The 24099-nt window shown below is 43.0% G+C and overlaps 1 protein-coding gene across 1 annotated transcript in view; it reads right to left on the bottom strand.

Annotated features, from left to right (window-relative positions):
- The window catches only part of LOC106597376 (cadherin-7), a 134619-nt gene that overhangs the window by 66574 nt on the left and 43946 nt on the right, over window positions 1-24099 (bottom strand). The window contains exon 3 of the mRNA XM_014188578.3: window positions 1281-1575. Within this exon, the coding sequence (XP_014044053.1) occupies window positions 1281-1575 (295 nt within the window). The remainder of the gene's footprint in view (window positions 1-1280; window positions 1576-24099) is intronic.

Below are 24099 nucleotides of genomic sequence, written 5' to 3'. Positions count from 1 at the left end.
GTACTACAGCGTCCATACTACTACAGTGTCCATACTACTACAGTGTCCACACTACTAGTGAACATACTAATACAGTGTCTTCATACTACCATAGTGTCTAAACTACTACAGTGTCCATACTACTACAGTGTCTTCATACTACTATAGTGTCCAAACTACTACAGCGTCTTCATCCTACTACAGTGTCCTGAAACTATTACAGTGTCTTGATACTACTACAGTGTCTTCATGTTACTACAGTGGCCATACTAATACAGTGTCCATACTACTACAGTGCCCATACTGCTACAGTGTCTTCACATTACTACAGTGTCCATACTACAACATTGTCCATACTAATACAGTGTCCATACTAATACAGTGTCCATACTTCTACAGTGTCCATACTACTACAGTGTCCATACTAATACATTGTCTTCATACTACTACATTGTCTTCATCCTACTACAGTGTCTTCATCCTATTACAGTGTCCATACTACTACAGTATCCACACTACTACATTGTCTTCACATTACTAGTGTCCATACTACTACAGTGTCCATATTACTACAGTGTCCATACTAATACAGTGTCTTCACATTACTACAGTGTCCATACTACTACTGTGTCCATACTACTACAGTGTCCATACTACTACAGTATCCACACTACTACAGTGTCTTCACATTACTACAGTGTCCATACTAATACATTGTCTTCATACTACTACAGTGTCTTCATATTATTACAGTGTCTTCATATTATTACAGTGTCTTCATACTACTACAGTGTCCATACTACTACAGTGTCCATACTACTACAGTGTCTTCATATTACTAGTGTCCATACTACTACAGTGTCTTCACATTACTACAGTGTCCATACTACTACAGTGTCTTCACATTACTACAGTGTCCATACTACTACAGTGTCTTCATATTATTACAGTGTCCATACTACTGTAGTGTCCATACTACTGTAGTGTCCATACTACTACAGTGTCCATACTACTACAGTATTCATATTACAACAGTATTCATACTCCTACAGTGTCCATACTACTACCGTGTATGCCTATTGCTTGTCACCCCCTATCAATGTTCTGCACCACGCTATAGGCCTTTCCAGCAGGCAAAACAGGTTGACATGTGTTTGAAATGACGTGGTTGATATAACGTCATTGACATGACGTGGCTGACATGACGTGGCTGACATGACGTGGTTGAAATAACGTGGTTGATATGATTTGATTGACATGTTTTGCACGCTGGGTTGATGATTTCACTTAATGTCACTCACCCACTGGGGCCATCTCGGGGACCCTGGCTGAGTAGGGTCCATCCAGGAACTTGGGCTCATTGTCATTAATATCCTGGACCTTGATGACGAACTCAGACTCTGGCTCCACGGGCAGGTTAGTGTGGCGGTGCCTGGCCTGAGCCCGGAGCGTGTAGTAAGCCTGCTCCTCGCGGTCCAGACGCTTGGTGGCGTGGATGTCACCCGTGTTCTCGTCGATGGTGAAGATGGAGGTAGCTCCCTCTCCATTGAGTACGTACTTCACCTGCCCTTCACCCTTGTCCACGTCCGAGTGCAGCTACAGGGGAAGAGCAGAGGTTATAATACAATATAAAACTACTTAGGAATTATGGAAACATGAGATTAATGACACCTCAAAATGGAATCAGTGTCAATATTAAGTTTCTCTATATACAGTACCAGTCAAAAGTTGACACACCTACTCATTCAAGGGATTTTCTTAATTTTTTTTACTGTTTTCTACATTGTAGAATAATAGTGAAGACATCAAAACTATGAAATAACAGATATGGAATCACGTAGTAACCAAAAAAGTGTTAAACAAATCAAAATATATTTTAGATTTGAGATTCTTGAAAGTAGCCACCCTTTGCCTTGATGACAGCTTTGCACAGTCTTGGCATTCCCTCAACCAGCGTCACCTGGAATGCTGAGCACTTGTTGGCTGCTTTTCCTTCATTCTGTGGTCCAACTCATCCCAAACCATCTCAATTAGGTTGAGGTCGGGTGATTGTGGAGGCCAGGTCATCTGATGCAGCACTCTATCACTCTCCTTCTTGGTCACATAGCCCTTACACAGCCTGGAGGTGTGTTGGGTCATTGTCCTGTTGAAAAACAAATGATTGTCCTACTAAGCGCAAACCAGATGGGATGGGGTTTCACTGCACAATTCTGCAGTAGCCATGCTGGTTAAGTGTGCTTTGAATTCTAAATAAATCACAGACAGTTTCACCAGCAAAGCACCCCCACACCATCACACTTCCTCCTTCATGCTTCACGGTGGGAACCATACATGCGGAGATCATCCGTTCACCTACTCTGCGTCTCACAAAGACACGGCGGTTGGAACCAAAATCTCCAATTTGGACTCATCAGACCAAAGGACAAATTTCCACCAGTTTAATGTCCATTGCTCGTGTTTCTTGGCCCAAGCAAGTCTCTTTTTCTTATTGGTGTCTTTTAGTAGTGGTTTCTTTGCAGCAATTTGACCATGAAGGCCTGATTCACGCAGTCTCCTCTGAACAGTTGATGTTGAGATGTGTCTGTTACTTGAACTCTGTGAAGTATTTATTTGGGCTGCAATCTGAGGTGCAGTTAACTCTAATGAACTTATCCTCTGCAGCAGAGGTAACTCTGGGTCTTCCTTTCCTGTGGCGGTCCTCATGAGAGCCAGTTTCATCATAGCACTTGATGGTTTTTGCGACTGCACTTGAAGAAACGTTAAAAGTTCTTGACATTTACACAATTGACTGAACTTCATGTCTTAAAGTAATGATGGACTGTCGTTTGTCTTTGCTTATTTGAGCTGTTCTTGCCATAATATGGACTTGGTCATTTACCAAATAGGGCTATCTTCTGTATACCACCTCTACCTTGTCCCAACACAACTGACTGGCTCAAACGCATTAAGAAGGAAAGATATTCCACAAATGAACTTTTAACAAGGCACACATGTTAATTGAAATACATTCCAGGTGACTACCTTATGAAGCTGGTTGAGAGAATGCCAAGAGTGTGCAAAGCTGTCATGAAGGCAAAGGGTGGCTATGTGAAGAATCTAAAATCTAAAATATTTGTTTAAACATTTTTGGGTTACTGCATGATTCCATATGTGTTATTTCATAGTTTTAATGTCTTCACTATTACTCTACAATGTAGAATAAACAAAAAATAAAGAATAACCCTTGAATGAGTAGGTGTGTCCAAACTTTTGACTGGTACAGTGTCAAATGGATTCTTCAAAATAATTATAGAACTGAATAACATTACATTACATTACATTTAAGTCATTTAGCAGACGCTCTTATCCAGAGCGACTTACAAAATGGTGCATTCACCTTATGATATCCAGTGGAACAACCACTTTACAATAGTGCATCTAAATCTTTTAAGGGGGGGGGGGGGGTTAGTAGGATTACTTTATCCTATCCTAGGTATTCCTTAAAGAGGTGGGGTTTCAGGTGTCTCCGGAAGGTGGTGATTGACTCCGCTGTCCTGGCGTCGTGAGGGAGCTTGTTCCACCATTGGGGTGCCAGGGCAGCGAACAGTTTTGACTGGGCTGAGCGGGAACTGTGCTTCCTCAGAGGTAGGGGGGCCAGCAGGCCAGTGGTGGATGAACGCAGTGCCCTTGTTTGGGTGTAGGGCCTGATCAGAGCCTGAAGGTATGGAGGTGCCGTTCCCTTCACAGCTCCGTAGGCAATCACCATGGTCTTGTAGCGGATGCGAGCTTCAACTGGAAGCCAGTGGAGAGAGCGGAGGAGCGGGGTGACGTGAGAGAACTTGGGAAGGTTGAACACCAGACGGGCTGCGGCGTTCTGGATGAGTTGTAGGGGTTTAATGGCACAGGCAGGGAGCCCAGCCAACAGCGAGTTGCAGTAATCCAGACGGGAGATGACAAGTGCCTGGATTAGGACCTGCGCCGCTTCCTGTGTGAGGCAGGGTCGTACTCTGTGAATGTTGTAGAGCATGAACCTACAGGATCGGGTCACCGCCTTGATGTTAGTGGAGAACGACAGGGTGTTGTCCAGGATCACGCCAAGGTTCTTAGCACTCTGGGAGGAGGACACAAGGGAGTTGTCAACCGTGATGGCGAGATCATGGAACGGGCAGTCCTTCCCCGGGAGGAAGAGCAGCTCCGTGTTGCCGAGGTTCAGCTTGAGCTGGTGATCCGTCATCCACACTGATATGTCTGACAGACATGCAGAGATGCGATTCGCCGCCTGGTTATCAGAAGGGGGAAAGGAGAAGATTAATTGTGTGTCGTCTGCATAGCAATGATAGGAGAGACCATGTGAGGATATGACAGAGCCAAGTGACTTGGTGTATAGCGAGAATAGGAGAGGGCCTAGAACAGAGCCCTGGGGGACACCAGTGGTGAGAGCGCATGGTGCGGAGACAGATTCTCGCCACGCCACCTGGTAGGAGCGACCTGTCAGGTAGGACGCAATCCAAGCGTGGGCCGCGCTGGAGATGCCCAACTCGGAGAGGGTGGAGAGGAGGATCTGATGGTTCACAGTATCAAAGGCAGCAGATAGGTCTAGAAGGATGAGAGCAGAGGAGAGAGAGTTAGCTTTAGCAGTGTGCAGAGCCTCCGTGACACAGAGAAGAGCAGTCTCAGTTGAATGCCCAGTCTTGAAACCTGACTGATTAGGATCAAGAAGGTCATTCTGAGAGAGATAGCAGGAGAGCTGGCCAAGGACGGCACGTTCAAGAGTTTTGGAGAGAAAAGAAAGAAGGGATACTGGTCTGTAGTTGTTGACATCGGAGGGATCGAGTGTAGGTTTTTTCAGAAGGGGTGCAACTCTCGCTCTCTTGAAGACGGAAGGGACGTAGCCAGCGGTCAAGGATGAGTTGATGAGCGAGGTGAGGAAGGGGAGAAGGTCTCCGGAAATGGTCTGGAGAAGAGAGGAGGGGATAGGGTCAAGTGGGCAGGTTGTTGGGCGGCCGGCCGTCACAAGACGCGAGATTTCATCTGGAGAGAGAGGGGAGAAAGAGGTCAAAGCACAGGGTAGGGCAGTGTGAGCAGGACCAGCGGTGTCGTTTGACTTAGCAAACGAGGATCGGATATCGTCAACCTTCTTTTCAAAATGGTTGACGAAGTCATCCGCAGAGAGGGAGGAGGGGGGGGGGGGAGGGGGAGGAGGATTCAGGAGGGAGGAGAAGGTAGCAAAGAGCTTCCTAGGGTTAGAGGCAGATGCTTGGAATTTAGAGTGGTAGAAAGTGGCTTTAGCAGCAGAGACAGAAGAGGAGAATGTAGAGAGGAGTGAGTGAAAGGATGCCAGGTCCGCAGGGAGGCGAGTTTTCCTCCATTTCCGCTCGGCTGCCCGGAGCCTTGTTCTGTGAGCTCATAGTGAGTCGTCGAGCCACGGAGCAGGAGGGGAGGACCGAGCCGGCCTGGAGGATAGGGGACAGAGAAAATCAAAGGATGCAGAAAGGGAGGAGAGGAGGGTTGAGGAGGCAGAATCAGGAGATAGGTTGGAGAAGGTTTGGGCAGAGGGAAGAGATGATAGGATGGAAGAGGAGAGAGTAGCGGGAGAGAGAGAGCGAAGGTTGGGACGGCGCAATACCATCCGAGTAGGGGCAGAGTGAGAAGTGTTGGATGAGAGCAAGAGGGAAAAGGATACAAGGTAGTGGTCGGAGATTTGGAGGGGAGTTGCAATGAGATTAGTGGAAGAACAGCATCTAGTAAAGATGAGGTCAAGCGTATTGCCTGCCTTGTGAGTAGGGGGGGAAGGTGAGAGGGTGAGGTCAAAAGAGGAGAGGAGTGGAAAGAAGGAGGCAGAGAGGAATGAGTCAAAGGTAGACGTGGGGAGGTTAAAGTCACCCAGAACTGTGAGAGGTGAGCCATCCTCAGGAAAGGAACTTATCAAGGCGTCAAGCTCATTAATGAACTCTCCAAGGGAACCTGGAGGGCGATAAATGATAAGGATGTTAAGCTTGAAAGGGCTGGTAACTGTGACAGCATGCAATTCAAATGAGGAGATAGACAGATGGGTCAGGGGAGAAAGAGAGAATGTCCACTTGGGAGAGATGAGGATTCCAGTGCCACCACCCCGCTGGCTCGATGCTCTAGGGGTATGCGAGAACACGTGGGCAGACGAAGAGAGAGCAGTAGGAGTAGCAGTGTTATCTGTGGTAATCCATGTTTCCGTCAGCGCCAGGAAGTCTAGGGACTGGAGGGTAGCATAGGCTGAGATGAACTCAGCCTTGTTGGCTGCAGACCGGCAGTTCCAGAGGCTGCCGGAGACCTGGAACTCCACGTGGGTCGTGCGCGCTGGGACCACCAGGTTAGAGTGGCAGCGGCCACGCGGTGTGAAGCGTTTGTATGGCCTGTGCAGAGAGGAGAGAACAGGGATAGACAGACACATAGTTGACAAGCTACAGAAGTGTTGTTTCTTGTATTATTGTCTCCTGTGTCTTTAGAGAACTGTTTCACTTTGATATCCTTTTTCTTCTGTCCTGATTTTCTCTTTCTTCTCTAACAAACAAACACTCCAAACAATCTAGGATAGTATTCCAGAAAATGTAGTACATTTAGTCATAATATCGGCCAAAATCATTGCTTTAGTGAAAATAGGATTTATTTTGACATCTAGTTCAAACTCCTCGACTGCCTACAAAAAGCCATGACATTACCTTACCAAGGGATCTGTCTCAGTCCAAACTCCACGGAATAAGGAAATTCGAAACCATTTATTAAGAAATACATACCATTTAACTAATGTAGAATAGATCATGTTGAAATTGTTTTGATTTGGTAGAAAAATACATACAATAAAACAGCTGGGAATTGTGTGTTGAGATTATGTCGAGTTCTTCTGTTCTTTTACTATGCACACCTCAGTCTTTTTCACAATCAGATCATTTCTGGAACACATGAATACCAATTGCCAGCCCTGGTCGAGGATCTCTTGTTAAACGCAATACATCAACATACAACACGCTTTCCATTTCTCAGGCACCACTCCAGGTTCCCTAGTTTTCGGAGATCTGTTTTAAGAAAATTAGGTTTTTCCGTCATTTCTTATTTATTAGAGTTGGTTTATCAAGATTGATTTTCACAGCTCAATATTTAGCCTGTGTTCAAACTTCGCTCTTTATTTCCATGGGATTCATTCAAATATTAGTCACAGCATTTCAAGTTAAAATGCTAATTTTGGTCATCAAATCTATTTCAAATCTGACATCCTGTGTGAGGGAGTTGTTCCAAAGTCCACAAAGTGTTTTTCATATCACATTGGGGATTACTGAGATTTATAATAAATCAATGCTATTAATAAAAGTGCTTTACGTAAAAACCTAAAATCATAGACCTATGGGTACCTTTGGGTTTATTTGCATAAAATAACGTTAAGACAATCCTTCCTTCTTATATTTGTCTGGAGAATAAAAAAAGGCTTCTATACGATATCAAACAGGAAATCTCTGTTGCCCTTCTCCCTCCCGACTCCCTTTACATTATCTTTCTTTCCCTCTCTACCCATCAACCCCCTCTCTTTCTCTCCCTCTGTTTCACATAGAGAATTATTTTTTTTCTCTGTCTGAGAAGCCTTATTTAACGCGGTCTCTGGGGGGGGTGGGGGGGGGGCACAAACCAAGCCCATAGCTTTTTCTCCCCTTCTATTGAAACCATCCTACTTTTCAGGTCTTCAATCTAACCCTCTAGACTCAGGAGAGTGGTGAGTGGAGGGAGAAAGAGCGGAGAGAGAGCGAGAGCGAGAGCACGAGAGAGCGAGAGAGAGAGAGAGAGAGGAGAGAGAGAGAGGAGAGAGAGAGAGAGAGAGAGAGGAGAGAGAGAGGAGAGAGAGAGAGAGGAGAGATAGAGGAGAGAGAGAGAGAGAGAGGAGAGAGAGAGGAGAGAGAGAGAGAGAGAGGAGAGAGAGAGTGTTTGGGGGACAGGGTTGTGTTTTGTTCTGTGTTCTGCTCAGTCTGTGTATACAGTATTGAACCAAGGAGAAAAACAAAGAAGTCCATATCCGCCTTACTCTCTACAGGCAAAGGCTTGCAGCCCCAATAAAAAGACAGTCTCCATGGCATAGCTCAATTGTCTTTTCTAAGTGACTGCCCGTAGCTGCTTAAATTGCATGCACGGCATTGTAGTGACACACTTTGGCCCAAAGTGTCAAGTCTGGCTGCTGCTGAATTTAAACGTTGAACTGTTTATGCTTTAGTTTGCTTTAGTTTTCGGCTTTTGGGTTATTTGTTCAAAGTTGTTCAAATGTTTTGAGATTTCTGAATAGGTGAGGTGATCAATTCCGTCAAGGCCACATTGCAGTTAGTGCAGTAGAATATCAATAAAACATTTGAAACTGAAGAATGCTTTGGATGCTGCCAAAATAGGTAGTAGTCATTGTCCCTAACATGTAGATACTGTACCTTCAGATTCCTCAAATAACAACAAGGGCAATAGTTGTGCAAACAAAAACAGGGAATGAACACTTCTGATATTTGAGTGGTGTTTTTCCCAACTGATGTGAAAAAATATATTAAAAAAATGACCATAGAAAGAAAATTATGCAGACCACGACTTAAGAAAACATAGCACACCACCCTCAGATTTTTTTTTTTTAAATCATGTAAATAAGTACTCAAAATTAGGCCAGATATTCAGCCTCTCATGATAAGTCATCATCTTTTTTCAGTAGTCAACCCTACTGGGAATTAACACATTCTGTTTGAAATTCTAACATGTTCCATGGCATGTGAAATGACTTAATAATAATGCTTCCAATATGTTTGGAATACAAATACATGCTCTCCAGACAAATTGTTCTGCGTAATTACAATAAAATGTGTTATTGTATTTCCAACATGTTTTGAAACATGTACATTTCTGGTAAGGAACATACAGGAGCTGTCATGTGTTGATATTGTGTACAGCTTCTTTCTCTTGATAAAGTACAGGTTCACTGAGTTACAAATGTATCTCAGTTTAAGATCTATCCCTATAGGATGCTCAGTTCCTCAGTTCCGGATCAATCCCTTACAGGATGCTCTGTTCCGGATCTATCCATTCAGGATGCTCTGTTCCGGATCTATCCATTCAGGATGCTCTGTTCCTCAGTTCAGGATCTATCCATTTAGGATGCTCTGTTCCTCAGTTCAGGATCTATCCCTTTAGGATGCTCAGTTCCTCAGTTCCGGATCTATCCCTTCAGGATGCTCTGTTCCTCAGTTCAGGATCTATCCATTTAGGATGCTCTGTTCCAGATCTATCCATTTAGGATGCTCTGTTCTTCAGTTCAGGATCTATCCCTTTAGGATGCTCTGTTCCAGATCTATCCATTTAGGATGCTCTGTTCCAGGATCTATCCCTGTAGGATGCTCTGTTCCTCAGTTCAGGATCTATCCCTTTAGGATGCTCTGTTCCTCAGTTCAGGATCTATCCCTTTAGGATGCTCTGTTCCAGATCTATCCATTTAGGATGCTCTGTTCCTCAGTTCAGGATCTGTCCCTTTAGGATGCTCTGTTCCAGATCTATCCATTTAGGATGCTCTGTTCCTCAGTTCAGGATCTGTCCCTTTAGGATGCTCTGTTCCTCAGTTGAGGATCTATCCATTTAGGATGCTCTGTTCTTCAGTTCAGGATCTGTCCCTTTAGGATGCTCTGTTCCTCAGTTCAGGATCTATCCATTTAGAATGCTCCGGTCTTTAGTTCAAGATCTATGCATTTTTTTTATTTTATTTAACCTTTATTTAACCAGGCAAGTCAGTTAAGAACAAATTCTTATTTACATTGACGGCCTACCCTGGCCAAACCTGGACAATGCTAGGCCAATTGTGTGCCGCCCTATGGGACTCCCAATCATGGCCGGAAGTGATACAGCCTAGATTCGAACCAGGGACTGTAGTGACGCCTCTTGCACTGAGATGCAGTGCCTTATCGGCACTATGCCAATCGGGAGCGCTGGTCCTCAGTTCAGAATCTATCCATGTAGAATATTTCGGTCCTCAATTTAGGATAGGGCTGTGGCGGTCATGAAATTTTACTCAACCGGTAACTGTCATGTAAATGACTGCCGGTCTCACGGTACTTGACCGTTAATTAACATAAACAGATTTAGCATCACCGGGCTTCCACGCATACAACCCATATATAGTACACTACCGGTCTAAAGTTTGGACACACCTACTCATTCAAGGGTTTTTATTTATTTTTTACTATTTTCTACATTGTAGAATAATAGTGAAGACATCAAAACTATGAAATAACAGATATGGAATCATGTAGTAACCATAAAAGTGTTAAACAAATCAAAATATATTTTATATTTGAGATTCTTCAAATAGCCACCCTTTGCCTTGATGACAGCTTTACACACTCTTGGTATTCCCTCAACCAGTTTCACCTGGAATGCTTTTCCAACAGTCTGAAGGAGTTCCCACATATGCTGAGCACTTGTTGGCTGCTTTTCCTTCACTCTGCGGTCCGACTCAACCCAAACCATCTCAATTTGGTTGAGGTCGGGGGATTGTGTAGGCCAGGTCATCTGATGCAGCACTCCATCACTCTCCTTCTTGGTCAAATAGTCCTTACACAGCCTGGAGGTGTGTTTTGGGTCATTGTTCTGTTTGAAAAACAAATGATTGTCCTATTAAGCCCCAACCAGATGGGATGGCGTTTCACTGCAGAATGCTGTGGTAGCCATGCTGGTTAGGTGTGCCTTGAATTCTAAATAAATCACAGACAGTGTCACCAGCAAAGCACCCCCACACCATAACACCTCCTCCTCCAATACACATGCGGAGATCATCCGTTCACCCACACCGCGTCTCACAAAGACACGGCAGTCTTTGTGAGATGAAATCTCCAATTTGGACAAATTTCCACCAATCTAATGTCCATTGCTCGTGTTTCTTGGCCCAAGCAAGTCTCTTCTTCTTATAGGTGTCCTTTAGTAGTGGTTTCTTTGCAGCAATTCGACCATGAAGACCTGATTCGCACAGTCTCCTCTGAACAGTTGATGTTGAGATGTGTCTGTTACTTGAACTCTGTGAAGCATTTATTTGGGCTGAAATTTCTAAGGCTGGTAACTTTAATGAACTTATCCACTGCAGTAGATGTAACTCTGGGTCTTCCATTCCTGTGGCGGTTCTCATGAGAGCCAGTCTCATCATAGCACCTCATGGTTTTTGCGACTGCACTTGAAGAAAACTTTAAAAGTTCTTGACATTTTCCCGATTGACAGACATTCATGTCTTAAAGTATTGATGGACTGTCAATTCTCTTTGCTTATTTGAGCTGTTCTTGCCATAATATGGACTGGTTTTCCAAATAGGGCTATCTTCTGTATACCACCCCTACCATGTCACAACACAACTGATTGCCTCAAACGCATTAAGAAGGAAAGAAATTCGACAAATTAACTTTTAACAAGGCATAGCTTAATATAATAGAAAGGATATTGTTCTCAAACAATTGCAAAGCAATCCATGTGTTAGGTGTGTTGGAGTGGCTATTCTGTGAAAGGCATTAAAGTGAGAATTTCAGGTCCTCTATTCTTAATTTAAAGTTAATTGGCAACTTTAGTTGTGATTGGCCTACAAACCTCACAATGTCTTAATTGTGATAGGCCTACAAACCTCACAACGTGTTAGAAATCAAAACACATGGGCTGCATGATGCCACTCTATATTTATGATTTGGAAAAAGTGGCAAAAAAAAGACATGCGCTCCGTTCCTAGCACATCCTGCAGAGAAAGAGAGAAAATGGCATTGCTGCTCTGCTTGTGTGGCAAGCAAGTTAGGAGATACCTAATCAATGGAAGATGGAATTAAAATGACAGAATTAAAAGTGAAATGACAATAATCTGAATAGAGTTGTTATTGGTGAGGTTGTTATTTGTATCTGTAGGACGGGGAGAAGCACAGTAACGTTATGAAGGCTAGCCTCAATTAGCCTAGCTGGCTAGCTAGCTTAACCTGTTGGGGGTAGGGGGCAGTATTTACACGGCCATATAAAAAACGTACCCGATTTAATCTGATTATTACTACTGCCCAGAAACTAGAATATGCATATAATTATTGGCTTTGGATAGAAAACACCCTAATGTTTCTAAAACTGTTTGAATGGTGTCTGTGAGTATAACAGAACTCATATGGCAGGCAAAAACCTGAGAAGATTCTGTACAGGAATTCCCTCTCTGACCATTCCTTGAGCTTCTTGACTCTGTTTATTGAAGACTGAGGATCTTTGCTGTAACGTGACACTTCCTACAGCTCCCATAGGCTCTCAGAAGGCGGGAAAAAGCTGAATGATGTAATTCCAGCCACTGGCTGAAAAACATTAGAGCTTTTGGCAAGTGCTCTATCAGAGGACAATGGGCTGAGGCGCGTGCACGAGTCGACCCCATGTTTTATTTTCTTTAGTCTTTGAACCTAAACACGCTTTCCCGGTCAGAATATTATCGCTTTTTTATGAGAAAAATTGCATAAAAATTGATTTTAAACAGCGGTTGACATGCTTCGAAGTACGGTAATGGAATATTTAGAAATTTTCTGTCACGAAATGCGTCGTGCGCGTCACCCTTCTTTACCATTCGGATAGTGTCTTGAACGCACGAACAAAACAGAGGATATTTGGATATAAGTATGGATTATTTTGAACCAAACCAACATTTGTTATTGAAGTAGAAGTCCTGGGAGTGCATTCTGACGAAGACAGCAAAGGTAATAACATTTTTCTTATAGTAAATCTGATTTTGGTGAGTGCTAAACTTGGTGTGTGTCTAAATAGCTAGCCCTGTGATGCCGGGCTATCTACTGAGAATATTGCAAAATGTGCTTTCACCGAAAAGCTATTTTAAAATCGGACATAGCGAGTGCATAGAGGAGTTCTGTATCTATAATTCTTAAAATAATTGTTATGTTTTTTGTGAACGTTTATCGTGAGTCATTTAGTAAATTCACCGGAAGTATGCTAGTTCTGAACGTCACATGCTAATGTAAAAAGCTGTTTTTTGATATAAATATGAACTTGATTGAACAAAACATGCATGTATTGTATAACATAATGTCCTAGGGTTGTCATCTGATGAAGATCATCAAAGGTTAGTGCTGCATTTAGCTGTGGTTTGGGTTTATGTGACATTATATGCTAGCTTGAAAAATGGGTGTCTGATTATTTCTGGCTGGGTAGTCTGCTGACATAATCTAATGTTTTGCTTTCGTTGTAAAGCCTTTTTGAAATCGGACAGTGTGGTTAGATTAACGAGAGTCTTGACTTTAAAATGGTGTAAAATAGTCATATGTTTGAGAAATTGAAGTAATAGCATTTCTAAGGTATTTGATTAACGCGCCACGGGATTCAACTGGCTGTTGAGTAGGTGGGACGATTTCGTCCCGCCGACCCTAGAGAGGTTAACTAGCTTCTCTCGGTTTGATGCATTCAAGACATGTACTATGTAATCAGATGAGATGAAAACTAGCAATTAGTTAGTCTACCAGTGCGAGTTAATAGTTCTTGCTCTCTCTCTCTCTCTCTCTCTCTCTCTCTCTCTCTCTCTCTCTCTCTCTCTCGCCTGCTACTGTACCACACGGCCCCTCCCCTGCTCTCTACCGACATGCTCAATCTGTTTTGACACAAAATTTGAAATGAGGGGAGGAGGGGATTGGTGTGGGGGTTTTGACACTCTCTCTACCCTCCAGTATTGGCTAAAGGAATGTCACTTTGTCTCCAGAGATTTTTGCCCACCCAAAACTCTAACTTCCAAAAAGTGGATAATGGAACAATAATTCTATCATAAAGAATGTGTGGAACAGTCAGTGGGGAGGTGTAGAAAACTAATGTCATATTGTTTTTCATTTTGTGATGTCATTAAAAACTGTATGGATGTAATACCGTAATTACTGAAAGGAAACCCCCTTTATGTGTCAAGTTTCCATCCAATACGTTGTGCATAGGACATGAACAGTGATGAAAGTATTTTTGTTAAGATAGGAGTGTGATTTAAGGAGTCTAATCATATATTTTGCAAATTAAGTAGCCATGCCCCCGAGTGAGGTCAGAAGAGTGTGTCAGACGGACACAAACGTCACCAGAGTGCATAAAAAGCCTTGTTAACGAAATTAACATTATACCAGAAAAGTGTGGAGCGGTCGCTAAATGTGAAATGGTTGGAACTTTGAACACGAGGGGAAGAAAATAAACTCACCTATCAGACCAGGACATCACCAGCCTACAGTTGCATATATAAAGTGGTTCAAACTCTGACACATGAGGTGGAGAAAGGAGAAAACTCTCCTCTCAGGCAATCACTGGTACAGCTAAGTAGCTATTCTGAGGAATTAAAACCCATGGAGACTAGACAACTATGAAGGACATTGTGACCTCTTGTGGACAATCAGAGCCTTACACCCACAGGAGATCCCAACCAAACCCTTTCCAAGAAGGCTTGGTGCCGACCGAGATCAACGACGAACGCTAGGCATTTCACACATACAGTTGAAGTCGGAAGTTTACATACACCTTAGCCAAAAACATTTAAACTCAGTTTTTCACGATTCCTGACATTTAATCCTAGTAAAAATTCCCTGTCTTAGGTCAGTTAGGATCACCACTTCATTTTTAGAATGTGAAATGTCAGAATAATAGTAGAGAGAATGATTTATTTCAGCTTTTATTTCTTTCATCACATTCCCAGTGGGTCAGAAGTTAACATACACTCAATTAGTATTTGGTAGTATTGCCTTTAAATTGTTTAACTTGGGTCAAACATTTTCGGTAGCCTTCCACAAGCTTCCCACAATAAGTTGAATTTTGGCCCATTCCTCCTGACAGAGCTGGTGTAACTGAGTCAAGTTTATAGGCCTCCTTGCTCGCACACACTTTTTCAGTTCTGCCCAAAAATGTTCTATAGTATTGAATTGAGGTCAGGGCTTAGTGATGGCCACTCCAATACCTTGACTTTGTTGTCCTTAAGCCATTTTGCCACAACTTTGGAAGTATGCTTGGGGTCATTGTCCATTTGGAAGACCCATTTACGACCAAGCTTTAACTTCCTGTCTTGAGATGTTGCTTCAATATATCCACATCATTTTCCAGCCTCATGATGCTATCTATTTGTGAAGTGCACCAGTCCCTCCTGCAGCAAAGCACCCCCAAAACATGATGCTGTCACCCCCGTGCTTCACGGCTGGGATGGTGTTCTTTGGCTTGCAAGCCTCCCCCTTTTTCCGGGCTGCAGGCCGCCGCTGGAGGTTCCGGCTGCAGGCCGTCTGTGGAGGTCGCTGGAGGCTCCGGACTGGGGAGCGTCGCTGGAGGCTCCGGGCTGGGGAGCGTCGCTGGAGGCTCCGGACTGGGGAGCGTCGCTGTAGGTTCCGGACTGGACAGCGTCGCTGTAGGTTCCGGACTGGGAACCGTCGCTGGAGGCTCCGGACTGGGGAGCGTCGCTGGAGGCTCCGGACTGGGGGAGCGTCGCTGTAGGTTCTGGACTGGGGAGCGTCGCTGCAGGCTCCGTGCCATGGATCATCCCTACAGGCTCCGGGCCATGGATCATCACTGGAGGCTTCGTGCCATGGATCATCACTGGAGGCTTCGGACCATAGATCATCCCTACAGGCTTCTTTCCATGGATTATCCCTACAGGCTCCGGGCCATGGATCATCACTGGAGGCTTCTTTCGTGGAGCTGGAACAGGTCTCACCGGACTGGGGAGACGCACTGGAGACCGGGTGCGCAGAGCTGGCACAGAGTATACTGGGCCGTGGAGGCGCACTGGAGGGAGAATGCAAGGAGCAGGCACATGCTCACCATGATAAGCACGGGGAGTTGGCTCAGGTCTCAACCCTGACTCCGCCAATCTACCCGTGTGCCCCCCCAATTTTTTTTGGGGGGGCTGCCTCTCGTGCTTCCCCGGCAGGCTTCTGTATCCAGAGACCAGGAATCCATCTCCTCCCGGGCACACTGCTTGATCCAGAGTGTGCTCTGGGCGTTCATAAAAAAGCTTAAAAATAAGCTTTTTAAGATTGGACATTTTTTAATTTAGAGCGATTTGCTCTCGGAACATTCAGGGCGCACACTCGACGCTCTGGCCGAAAAGTAGGGTCGATCCGAGTGTTCTGACCTAACAGCAGTCAAGCACCCAAGGTAATTGGCTAATGTTGGCTAACTTGCTAGCTACTTCCAGACACAAATGAGACACACACTCACCAGCAGAGCTGGTTAGGCTGTTTTTATGTTATCCAGAGAGTTGGTGACTGTAACTGTGCTGCTGGTAACAATTTAATGAAGCTTTTTTTGCAGACATTTACTGACGCCGGCCATATTCAACAGGTGTTGAGTGTTCGTAGATTAGTCAGTTATTCTGCGCTTTGGCACACTCAGACAAGAGTGCTCTGAAATCGAAGTAGATAGCCAGAGCAAGTTAACCAGCTACGTCTATCTATAGTTGTCGCAGTGATATCATGAACATTCTAAGAGAAATAGTTACAGTACTTGCATAGCGGAGTCTTTTGTTTAGACATGTAGCTAGCTAGCTAAACAATGAACCATAATCCCAACTCATAACGTTACTACCCTGCATGAATCTGCAGGTAGCTAACCAACCAGGTTCAATGTTAGCTAGCTAACACAGATCATACACATAATGTTAGCTAGCTGGCCAGCCAGCTGATGTTAGCTAGCTAGCTAACAGTACACTTTAACTTGAAATTAAACGACTTATGACCAAATTAGAAAATCTGAAAATGTAGCTAGCTAGACTCTCTTACACGTATACATGGATAGGTGCTTCTCCATGTCTGTCACAGATGCCATGGTTGCCCTTAGTTTGAAAATGTAATCCGGAGACAGGTGTTTTACAACAGCCTTCTGTGTGTTGTCGTTTCGACTCAGTCTACATATTTGCAATCAAACGGCAGAATTTTCTCCATCTCCTTAGCTATCATAATCTAATTTCACTGATTTCAAAACTCGGTCCTCCAGAAAGTGGAGAGCAACGCTTATGCAGTTCTACTATCTGAAATCTTTCAAAGAAAGCAGCGCTAGAAAGGATTACCTACAAATATTGACCAGCTCATATTATAGACAGAGGCATGCTACATGGCGGACTCATCTCTTGGCATGTCCAGCAAATCATGGCTCGCGGGAAGGTTGCTGGCTTTTTCTGTGGCTAAACCAACTAGGCATGAAATTTAACAATTCTATTTGTATTTACAGATGTCATACAAGATTGTTATTAAGGCACATGAAAGGTCACATGTTCCAGAAGACATTTCTGGAGAAAAATATATATATTTTGATAAAAATAAAAAAAAAGTTTACGTTCAAATAGTTCTCCTGTGAAGTAGTGCAGCATATGCCTAGTTTCCTGAAACGAGTCCCAAATGTATTTGTGCATATTGTGTCCAGGCTGGGAAATCCCTGAGTCCATTTCAGACATCACCATTTATCCTCAGAATTATTCAAATTCAATCATGTTTAGAGTGATTAGAGTGATCAGAGGGACAATAGAGCGATTAGTACAAGGCCATGCATTAGCAACCTGATGGCCGTTAGCGAGCTGGGTACTACCAACGCATCAGCTTCATTCATGTAGGCCTACAGGAGATTACCATGACTCAGTGGGTCCCCTGACTCATGACTACCGATGTGGTGGTAATCCGGTCACCGCAACTGCCCTAGTTCAGGATCTATCCCTTTAGGATGATCAGGTCATGTCAGAAAATATCTAAAACCACACAGAGTAGAACCAGGCTCATGGCTGTCATTCTTCCAAGTCTAGTGGGTTAAACCCTGTCTTTGAGATCTCTTGTAGTCATCTCCTACCATTCCACAGGACAGACGCGCTAGAGTACCGTGTCACAATGTCACATCTGAGGACAATAACTAACATCTGCTTAGAAGAAGGCCCACCAGAAAGGATGACTAGAAACGTATACCAAATGCAAGTTTTCGGTGGCTCAAAGAAAACAATATGGGTTAGTATTAAATGTAGGTAAACACAAGCATGGCGACAGAAGTTATTTGCTTTATATCTGCCACAGAGAATGTAAACAACAAACAACAGATTTCAGACTACAGAACGATTGTACAAATGTATATCTAGACACAAACATACCAATGTGGAGAAACATCACACCGGACCAAAAAAAAGAGTTTAGGCAACTAATGTTTCCACATTATTTCAACAGACCAAATTAACATAATGACATTGTAATTAAGTGGCTATTTGATTGAATTTTAATTCATTTCTTGAATTGACAGAATGGAAAACCTGAATTGACAGAATGGAAAACCTGAATTGACCTCAACCCTGCTGTAAACTACCCAGCGTCCTCAAATGGCCCAAAGATGACCATCTCAGGGTGATGGCTATTTTTACCCTTTGGCGGTTGTACATACCTATGGTGTGTGTGTCTGTCTGTCTGTCTGTGTGTTCATGTGTGTCTATATCTGTGTGTGTGTGTGTGTGTGTGTGTGTGTGTGTGTGTGTGTGTGTGTGTGTGTGTGTGTGTGTGTGTGTGTGTGTGTGTGTGTGTGTGTGTGTGATGTTCACGTCTATCAAACGCAGCATATTGCAACAGAGATAAAGGGAGACAATTGAACCAGGCTATTACGAGCCTGCTCATTTGTCCACTGGCATGTGGCGAACACCAATTACACCAGTGAGATTACAAACCCAGCTCGTTTCAGACACACTGATTTAGTGTTCATCTGTCTCACTTCCTGTATCGTGGCTAACCCGACATCGCAACCTTCCCCGCCACAACAAACCCTAAATCTCAACCATCCCTGCCGCAAATGTCACCCGATTAAGGAATGTGTTGTGGCGCTGTATCGCCTGTCAGCACACATCAATTACCAGTCTCTGACTGCTGGCTGTTTCCCCGCCCAATGAGCATCCCTGTTCGCCAGCACATAAACCCTCCTAACAAATCAGGGGCGTCGAAATGCATGCCATATCCTGAGTGATGGGCATGTTGTCGGGCGAGTTTGGCAGGCCTCCCTCCCAGACGGTGCATGGGATTTTGCTTAGGCAAATTCAATTACAGCGGCTGAGACAGAGAGCTGACAGACCCCCATACAGGTGGCGGCCCTTATTCAATACTTAGACTCAATCATCCCCCTTTATTATATAGCACGTTGTTTGGAAACATTTGGAAAAGCACAACTTATTCTTCAAACCCCCCAAAAAACGGCTGAACTTTACTATGTATTTGCAAAGTATTTACTAAAGTAATATGCAACAACAATTTGTAACTGTAGTAATAACAGTGCTATTACACTAAGGGTAACTACGGTAACGTGCTACCCTTACTCTCATGGGAGAGGTAAAGAAGTTATTGTCTACAGCAACCTTATGGTAGGGTAATGGTTAGCACACTAGCTAAGGAAGTATGACGTTATTTTGTGGAAAGTTCTGTTTGCTTCTTTGTGTCCCAGGTCAGGCAGACAGGGATAGAATACAGATTACTTTGAAAGTAACTCACGTAACAGGTTTTACAAGCAATGATTGCGATATGTAAATGACTAATATGTTACATATAAACTCATTCCCATCACAAAAACAAAGCCTGTGTCCCATCTTTCTTTGGAAACATCTTCAAACTGCTCCAACATTAGTCCTAATATTGTTATTCCCACTGGTGGAAGTCCTGTTCAGAAAGTTAAAAGGGGAAGTTCACAATAAATTACATTTTCGACAATATCTTGGTCAACTTGAGTTACAATCTCTCAAACTCATAGGAAACAGAGACATGACCAATTGAAAAGTCTATCTCCCAAATTAATTTAACAAGAGAGTTTGTCAGTGCACTCTGTTCATTTTTATGCAGGGCAGAATAACAGCTAGACTAGTCGTGTATGTGGACACCTGCTCGTCAAACGTCTCATTCCAAAATCGTGGACATTGGTATGGATTTGGTCCCCTTTGCTGCTATACCAGCCTCCACTCTTCTGGAAAGGATGTCCACTAAATGTTGGAACATTGTTGCGGGGACTTGCTTCCATTCAGCCACAGGAGCATAAGTGAGGTTGGGCATTGATGTTGGGCGATTAGGCCTGGCCCGCAGTCGGCATTCCAATTCCTCCCAAAGGTATTCGATGGGGTTGAGGTCAGGGCTCTGTGCAGGCCAGTCAAGATCTTCCACACTAATCGACAAACCATTTCTGTATGGGACCTCGCTTTGTGCATGGGGGCATTGTCATGCTGAAACAGGAAAGGGCCTTCCCCAAACTGTTGCCACAAAGTTGGAAGAACAGAACTGTGTAGAATGTCATTTTATGCTGTAGAGTTAAGATTTCCCTTCACTGGAAGTAATGGGCCTAGCCATGAAAAAAAGCCCCAGACCATTACTCCTCCTCCACCAAACTTTAGAGTTGGCACTATGCATTCGGGGAGGTAGCGTTCTCTTGGCATCTGCCAAACCCAGATTTGTCTGTTGGACTGCCAAATGGGGAAGCGTGATTCCACTGCTCCGAAATCCAGCAGTGGCAAGCTTTACACCCCTCCAGCCAACACTTGGAATTGCGCATGGTGATCTTAGGCTTGTGTGCAGCTGCTCGGCCATGGAAACCCATTTCATGAAGCTCCCGACAAACAGGCATTGTGCTGACGTTGCTTACATTTACATTTTAGTCATTTAGCAGACGCTCTTATCCAGAGCGACTTACAGTAGTGAATGCATGCATTTCATACATTTTTTCCGTACTGGTGCCCCGTGGGGATCAAACCCACAATCCTGGCATTGCAAACACCATGCTCTACCAACTGAGCCACACAGGAGGCAGTTTGGAACTTGGTAGTGAGTGTTGCAACCGAGGACAGACAACACCTTGTGGGCGGCCGCAGAATTCTATGGCACGTTATTTAATTGTCAGCCATTGCTACCATCAATGCTAGTTAGTGCTATTTTGACCATCAGAGGGCATCTTTGAGAAACATTTGATAGCCTTCAATATTGCCTGTACTAGAGAATTGAAAACCATTTTTTGTAAGAACATAGTATGTGGGATTGATTTTAAGAAATGTTGCTTAATTAATTTGATTACTATTATGGTGTTTCTATTTCAAGAAAAACGAAACCCTCAGGGTTTCTGTTAGGATGGAAGAGAAAATATGGCGCTGTACAACCTGACGGTCGGGAGTAGGCTACTCAGAGCATAACATTTCTACACCCTAATTGTATAATTGTAGTCTAACCTATACCCAAAAGGGGATTCAGTGAAAATAAAAAACTAATTGATTTATCAAGACCAGTTCCCATGCTTGTCTCAGAGCAGCGCAAAACGGTGCTGAAATAGTTGACCACAGCGGGTAAGCTATTGCTTCAAATCCTATTGCTTTTAACTTCAATATGCTTTCAAAATAAATAAGACCTACAGCACTTTTAACAGCACATTACTCAACACTAGTGAGACTCAGGTATTTTTTTCAATGACGTGGATGTATGGAGAAAAAAATGTATGAAATGAATTGGAATGTATGCATTCACTACTGTAAGTTGCTCTGGATAAGAGCGTCTGCTAAATGACTAAAATGTAAATGTAAAATGTATGTGACTCTGCCAATAATTTCCTTTAGAGGATTGGAGGATTCTAATATTAATATCTAAGGGGCATTTTTCGTTAGGGCAAATCTGGTCTGTGAGAATATCTAAGGGGCTTTTATATCATTCTAAATTAATTAATTAATAATAATAATTGCTTTGTTTAAAAAAATAATGATATTTTTGAGATAATTTTGTTTTCATTTAACCTAGAGTGAGCGAGAAAAAAGCCCTTATTGAACATGGGGTGAGACATTCTCACTAATTTGTAAATAAAGCCAGTTTGTTATTTTTAATTATTTATTTCTGCAATGCAGTGTCTTAGACCGCTGCTCCTCTCAGGAGGCCACATCCACAAAGTTTTTCATGCTGATCAATTTCCTTGCACAAAGTATCAAAATACAGAGAGGTGTTATTAAGAGTCTATTGTCCTGCTAATAGCCCATAATGGCCAATTATAATACATGGTGTCCAGGTCAGGATAACCAAAACAGTTCTTTATTAAAGACTATCAGAAAGAATGTTGGTACTTATTTATTTTGATCCAAAGCCATGAATGAGTGAGTCACTTAGATTTATGTAGGTGCCAGACTGTGCCATCAACTTGATTATTTAACAGACAGCACTTGCTTATATTCAATAGTCAACACATATATCTTAAGTATCATGGAATATAATTGAACATTGTCGTTTCTCCATGCTTGTCTCAGAGCAGCGCGAAACGTTGCTGAAATAGTTGACCACAGCGGGTAGTCTAAATATAACGATATTTTGGAGATTATTTATTTTTAAAAAATGTAAGTGAGCGAAATGTAATCTGAAAAAATGCCAAAATAATATTTATAAAGGTCAAAATATTTATTTCTGTTTTAAGAATGAGAGAAACCATAAACCCACTGTGCCTATTTCTTGGACAAGGACCCTCCCCTAACCTGGATGATGATGGGACTCTCAATCACGGTCAGATGTGATACAGCTTAGATTCAAACCAGGGACTGTAGTGACTCCTCTTGCACTGAGAAGCAGTGCCTTAGACCACTGCGCCACTCGGGAGTCATGACCAGTATGACCAATATATATTGTCCTGCTAATAGCCCATCCTAGAAACCCTGTTTGCAGAATTCACAGCCTGCTACGCTTGTGAAAAACAGAGTTAATTAAAATTATAATACTTTTCCTTCTTCCATGTGTTAAAGGCTCCAATTGATAAAGTTTATTTTTTATCAATTAGTATGTTTGAGTTTAACAACAATATTTGTTGTATTATTGGTTCTGTTTTTTCTGGTGGATTAAACTGAAATTGCAACCAATCATGACTGGTTGTGATACAGCCAACCTAACTAAGAAACACATTTGAAGATACAATTCTCCCCCTAAACTCCTTTTAGGCAAGAGTCTATTGTCCTGCTAATAGCCCTGCTAATAGCCATAATAGTGACAGTGTGTGTTTGAATCAGTAATTTCCACTAAGCAACAATTTGTTTCCCTTCATTAGACAACTTTGTTCCAATATTTCTGTCATTCAGTGATATTTATTCCCATAGTAATTCGTTATGGATCCATAACTAAATAAACACATCACTTGCTTATATTCAGTCAACACACCTATATCTTAAGAATATCATGGAAAATAATTGAACATTTTTGTTTCTCTTACAATAAAAACCTTAGTGTTACAACAGTTTTAGTAAGTATACTGATGAGTAGAAACAAAAAATAAGTGTATTTTTGAGGATGTGCACGTGCAGGACAGAGGAATAGCAATTCTTACACTATTGTTCTAAATTCAATCACTTTCTTCATCCTCATCATTCAGTTAATTGAAATTCAACTTTGAAGTCGTGCACAATTATCAGTTTCTATTTGATATATGTCGCTCATTTATTGTCGGTTAGAGACACAGTAGTGCCTTGGGACCCAAAAGCATAATTAGTGCGCTAACTCCCCCTTGCGCTGGTCTGGAGCAATGAAGTGGTGACACAGGGTACTGTACTAAACCACAAATTACCTCTAAGTCCCGCAGCATAATTGCTAAACTTTTAGTTGAGTAATCACTGTATATGGAACCCAAAAGTGTTCTACCTGGAACCAAAAAAGATTCTACCTGGAACCAAAAGGGATTCTACCTGGAAGAGCCAAAGAACCCTTTTGGAACCCTTTTTTCTAAGAGTGTAGTGCCCTCAGCTTATTGTGTTGTGGAGGAGAGAGACAGAGCGGGAGAAAGACGCCTTGAGAAAGAGATACAGAGAGAGGAGAAAGAGAGAGAGACCCAGAAAGAAAGAGAGAGAGACCCTGAGAGAAAGTGAGACCCCGAGAGAAAGAGAGAGAGACCCAGAGAAAGAGAGAGAGAAACCCAGAGAGAAAGAGAGAGAGACCCAGAGAGAAAGAGAGAGAGACCCAGAGAGAAAGTAATACAGACAGAGGAGAAAGAGAGAGACCCCGAAAGAAAGAAAGACCCTGAGAGAAAGAGAGACCAAGAGAGAAAGAGAGAGAGACCCAGAGAGACAGAGAGAGAGAGATCCAGAGAGACAGAGATGAAAGAGAGAGACCCAGAGAGAAAGAGAGAGAGATATAGGGGAAAGAGAGAGAGAGA

The sequence above is a fragment of the Salmo salar genome, chromosome 03 (assembly GCF_965601325.2).
Source record: "Salmo salar chromosome 03, fSalSal1, whole genome shotgun sequence".
NCBI classification, from domain to species: Eukaryota; Metazoa; Chordata; class Actinopteri; order Salmoniformes; family Salmonidae; genus Salmo; species Salmo salar.
The sequence above is the reverse complement of the archived record's forward strand: the minus strand, read 5'-3'. Positions and strand labels throughout refer to the sequence as shown.